Source organism: Nannospalax galili, unplaced genomic scaffold (genome assembly GCF_000622305.1).
Source record: "Nannospalax galili isolate Female #2095 unplaced genomic scaffold, S.galili_v1.0 scaffold1311, whole genome shotgun sequence".
NCBI lineage: Eukaryota > Metazoa > Chordata > Mammalia > Rodentia > Spalacidae > Nannospalax > Nannospalax galili.
In genome coordinates this window covers 615,736-621,134 of record NW_008329527.1, presented here as the reverse complement: position 1 = coordinate 621,134, position 5,399 = coordinate 615,736, and the positions used below count along the sequence as shown (strand labels likewise).

The following is a 5,399-nucleotide window of genomic DNA, read 5'->3' as shown; positions in this document are numbered from 1 at the left end:
CCGGCCCAGCCCGCGGCTACGGCCTGAGGCCCCGCATGCCCAGGCAGCCCCGACGGCCGGAAGGCCACCGCCCGCAGCCGCGAACCCCACGGCCCCCACCCCGGCCTGGACTCGGGCCGAGCTGCGTCTCACCAGCAGTTGTCCGCCGCGCGCTCGCCCGGGCCGGACCGCAGTGCGCGTGCGCGTCACCGCCTCCGTGCTCGGCGCCGCTGGCTCGGACGAAAACGAGGAAGAGGATCACGGGAACGAAGGCGCGGTGAGCTGCAAAGCCTGGGAAGAATCCGCTCCACTACTTCCGAAGCCAGTGAGCAGCGCCCAAAGCCCGCACGTCTCCCAGCAGAAATGTTTTCCCTCTGCATTTTCTGCAAGAAATTTGAGAACAAAGTCCAGGACAGTTCAGATAGCCTTAGTGCTCCACGTCTTCACCCAAATTGATTCTTTGTCCTGTGCCCGTCCGCCCCATAGGCAAAGCGAGGTGGCCAAGAGTCTCTAAATTTTCCCATCGTTACAGCTTGAGAGATGGCTCAGCGGTTAAGAGCACTGAGTCTTCTTGCTGAAGACCCGGGTTCGAATCCCAGCACCTACATGGCAGTTAACAGCTGTTTGTAGTAGTAGCTCCACTCCCAGGGGATCTGACAGCCTCATTCTTCTTGTCTTCCGCGTCCATTGCACGACATAGGTACACTTAAAATTACACATTAGGGCCTGTTGAGATGGCTCCCTGGTTAAGAGCACCCACATGGCAACTAAGAACTGTTTGTGACTCCAGTGTCAGGGACTCCTTCGATCTCTTCTGGGCTCTGTGGACATTGCACGCATTGGTATACTTACACACATGCAAGCAACACATAAATAAATGTGGTATCAAAAAATTTTTAAATTTGTTTATTAGAGCGCTAGGTTCAATCTGCAGTACCCTGGGGGGAAAGGAATTTACTCTTATCTGGACATGGTGGAGCATACTTGTAATTCTAGCTCGCAGGAAGCTAAGGCAGGAAGATCACTATGAGTTCAAGGTCAATCCAGACTTCACTGTGCGTTCCAGGGCAACCTGGGCTATGTGGTGACACTGTAACTCAAAAACCCAAAGTATGCCAATGAGGGAGCGAGGAGAGCGAGAGAGAGCGAGAGAGCGAGAGAGAGAGCGAGAGAGAGAGCGAGAGAGAGCGCGAGAGAGAGCGAGAGAGAGGGAGAGAGAGAGAGAGAGAGAGAGAGAGAGAGAGAGAGAGAGAGAGAGACTGAGCTTTGCAGAGTGGTGTTAGTTCCTGTACGGGGTAATCAATACCACGGCCCTGCCCCAGGAATTTAAGAAAGAAAGGGAAAGCAGTTGGGAGAGTTCAGACTGAGGATGGAGATGGAATGTGAGAGTCAACATTCAACTGCTTGGCTCTACCAACCCAGCAAGCAAGGTTTCAGCCTTCTCTCCCTCACCTGGAGCAAGTATGCAGTCTTAACCTCACTAGGTTACCTGGGGAATGCGGTGGGGTGATGCAGTTATCTATCAATAACTCAGGTTTCATAATGGCAATTACCATTAGCTAACCCACCTCCATGCTTCAGAACACAGTGTTATTTATTTATGTATTTATGTATTTATTTATTTAGTTAGTTATTTATTGAGGGGATGACGAGACAGGGGCTCATGAATTCTAGATGGGCTCAAACTAGCTATGTCACCAAGGTTGAACTTGAACTTTTGATCTTCCTGCCTCTACCTCCCAAGTGCTGGGATTATATGTCTGCACTGGCTAACATAGAACCCAGAGTCTTAATCTATCAGTTGTAATCCCACTTAGGGTTGTATAAGTGAATGTGAAGGGTCAGAAAAGTTAGGCAACTTCTAAATGTGTAATATCAAAAATTAATTCAGGGGGCTAGAGATGGCTCAGTGCCTAAGTGCACTGACTGCTCTTGCAGAGGACCCAGGTTCAGTTCCTAGCATCCATATGGAGGCTAACCATCTGTAACTCCAGTTCCAGGGGACCCAATGCTCTCTTCTGGCATCCTTGGACATCGCATATGTAGGCACACTTACATATATGCATAAAACTGATATATAAAATAAAAATAAATAATAATTCAAGTGTTTCTGTCAGTACCCACCCCATTGGCATGTGTGACTGCAGCCTTGGTTCTTAGCACACAGCATGTGCACTTTAGTATGGGACCTGCCATCATATCATGCAATGCCAATAAATGCTGTCTAAAGCATGTCAGGCTCTGACTCAAAGAACTGCAGTGTTTTTCCTGTAGATAAGTTTTTTGCTCTTATAGGAACATAATAGTTACATTATAGAAAACAAAAACTTTTAGTATTTTCCTACCATCTTCCCTTAGCATGTATCAAATTAGTATATCTTTGTATTCTGTTAGAATGTTTGATTTTAAAAATTGTTTTTGAGTTGCTAACTTGAGTTTCATAAAAAAAAAAATCACTAAATGAATTTTAGCTTGAGATTAGGATAGAATTTCCAATAACTTCTGAAATAGCCCTAAACCTACTTTTGCCATTTTTTGTGGTATGTCTTTATATGAAGTGGCATTCTCAGCATTAATAATTATAAAATCAAAATATAAAATCAAGCCGGGAGTGGTGGCACACACCTTTAATCCCAGCACTCGGGAGTCAGAGGCAGGCAGATCTCTGAGTTCAAGGCCAGCCTGGTCTACATAGTGAGTTCCAGGCCAGCTGGGGCTATAGGGAGACCCTGTCTCAAAAAGACCAATATATATATATATATATGTATGTGTGTATATATATATATATATATATATATATAATCAGAGGCAAGAGACTCAGGAGTTCAAGACAGCCTCAGCTACATAGTGGGTTTAAGGCCAGCCTGGGCTACATGAGATCCTATCCCAAAAAATAAAAAAACAAGTAAGCAAACAGACAAACAGAAAAGAAACCAAATGTTTTGCTTCCCCATTAGGAAGAACTTCCCTTGAGACCTCACTGATTTCCATATATATATCTATGTATTTAAGACAGTGTCTCACTATGTAGCCCTAGCTGGCCTTGAACCCACTATGAACCCCCTAGAACACCCTATGTAGACCAGACTGGCCTTGAGCTCACAAAGACCCACCTGCCTTTACCTCTTGAGTGCTAGGATTAAAGGCATGCACTGCCATCCCTGGCATTTTTTTCTATTAATTAATTATTTATTATTTTGAGACAGTATCTCTCTTAGCACCAACTGACCTGGAACTCACTATGTAGACCAGGCTGGACTCAATCTCACAGAGATCTACCTGCCTCTGCCTCCTGAGTGCTGGGATTAAAGGCATGTGCCACCATGCCTGACTATATACATACATATATATGTACATATACATACATATATACATACATATTTATATTTTTTTTGGTGGCTTCACTTATTTTCTCATCTCATCTAAATTGTGTGACTCTACCAGTAAATCATACTAGACAAGAAAAGACAGAATTCTATGCCTGATGTTGAGCTCAAAAGAACAGCAGCAGGAGAAAAAAGACCAGCTGTCAAGGCAGTAAGGAGGCCCTTTTGTTTGTGAAGGCCTAGTCACTTTGACCCATTCACTTCACACCCACTCAGTCACTGGTCTCTCCTCCCTTCTGGAGATTCTCTCCGGAACCAAGAACCCACTCATCTCTGTGACACCCTTCTGTTGCTAAGCTCCACCCTCACCGTGGGAGAAACCTTGGACCAAGGAGCTTCACAGAGGAAGCAGTTGCACTGCAGAGGGAAGGAGGGGAGGAAGTAGGTCCAAGATGCTGCGACTTGTTGTGCAGTCGGCCAAGATTAACCCACCCTTGAGCCCTTCACCCAAACCCTGCCTGACCATCTACTTTAGAGGTGAGAGCCACGCTCCAAAAGGCTAACAGGAGCCCTGAGAGGCAGCACACACTCCATGAAAAATAAGTTATTCACATTCTACTATGTGAAAGATGCCCTGTGTGATACAGTGACAAGGTAGATCCTGGTTGCTTCGAAACCTATTAATCTAAGTGCCTAGCATGTGTGAGGTCTCTCCTGGGTTTGATCTCCAGCACAGTTAAAAACCCAATCAACCAACCAACCAACCTATCAACCAAAAACTGACCATCTTTATTGCTGCTATTTTATTATGATTCTCTAGCTCTCAGGGACTCCTTATGGGGGGAGTAAAGAGAAGTAAACACTTCTTGACCTTCTTCCATGAATTTAGGATGTGCTGTACTGTAAAGTTTAAAGAAGGAAATCAGTGTGGTTCCACTTACCATGATCCCAGCACTTAGGAGGCTGTGAGAGGAGCTCAAGTTCTAGACTAGTTTGGGCTGCAAAGTGAGATCATATCTCAAAAATAAAAGGAAAATCAATTCTCTGGAGAGAGAGAGAGAGAGAGAGAGAGAGAGAGAGAGAGAGACTGAGTTAAATATAATGTTTGTCTCTCACGATTATTGCATGAGGAGAACAAGGTTTATTACTTTTTTAATAAAGGAAAAGATGTTCAAGAATGGACAGGAAGAGAAAGGGATGAAAGGATTTCTGAGAGAAATTAAGTATATTTAGGTATCAAAGAATTGGGGGCCAAAGAGAAGGAGTATGACTGGGGCTGGGGCTCAGCAGTAGAATTCTTGCCTAGCATGTGCAAGGGTTTAATCCCCAGCATGACCTGTCTCCCTACCCTGCCCCCTGAAAGGTTAGAAATAAAAGAAAATATAGTGAGGGACTGGAGAGATGGCTCAGCAGTTAAGAGCACTGACTGCCCTTGCAAAGGACCCGGGTTCAATTCCCAGCACCCACATGGTGGCTACAAACCGTCCTTAACTCCAGTTGCAGGGGAATCTGAAGCCCTCTTCTGACCTCCATGGCATTGCATGACACGGGTGCACTCACATACATGCAGGCAATACATTCAAACACATAAAATAAAAATAATAAATAAAATATTAAAAAAAATAGAAAATATGGTGAAAGTCTTTTGATTGAGGGTACAGAAGGCTAGAGCAGGGTGATGAGGGTTCCAGAAATGGTAGGGAGTGGGAAAATTAGGCCCACAAGAAAAGACAAAGTGCTGTTGGCCCTCCATATCTGTGGATCCTGCATCTAAGAATTCAACCAACACAAGTCAAAACTATATTGGGGGTGGGTAGTGAGATGACTCAATGGGTAAAGACACTGGCCACCAAGCCTGACAACCTGAGCTCAATCCCTGGGACCCACGTGATAGAAGGAGAAAACTGACTCCCTCAAGCTGTTCTCTGACCTCCACACACAAACATAATACATAATACATTTTAAAAGTATATTTAAATATTTAAGCTGTGCATAGTGGTTCATCATGCCTCTGGTTCCAGTACTGGGGAGGCAGAGGCAGGCAGATCTCTGTGAGATTGAGGCCAGCCTAGTCTACAGAGTGAGTTCCAAGGC

At 45.0% G+C, this 5,399-nt stretch overlaps 2 protein-coding genes across 4 annotated transcripts in view; one reads left to right on the top strand and one right to left on the bottom strand.

Moving 5' to 3' along the window:
- Kansl3 (KAT8 regulatory NSL complex subunit 3) overlaps positions 1–275 on the bottom strand; it is a 47,972-nt gene extending 47,697 nt beyond the window's left edge. For all 3 annotated transcript variants that reach the window (XM_008838071.3, XM_008838078.3, XM_029566018.1), the window contains exon 1: positions 133–275. The gene's annotated coding sequence lies outside the window, so the exon portion shown is untranslated. The remainder of the gene's footprint in view (positions 1–132) is intronic.
- A 3,482-nt stretch (positions 276–3,757) lies between these two features.
- Fer1l5 (fer-1 like family member 5) overlaps positions 3,758–5,399 on the top strand; it is a 76,788-nt gene continuing 75,146 nt past the window's right edge. The window contains exon 1 of the mRNA XM_017799376.2: positions 3,758–3,842. Within this exon, the coding sequence (XP_017654865.1) occupies positions 3,758–3,842 (85 nt within the window). The remainder of the gene's footprint in view (positions 3,843–5,399) is intronic.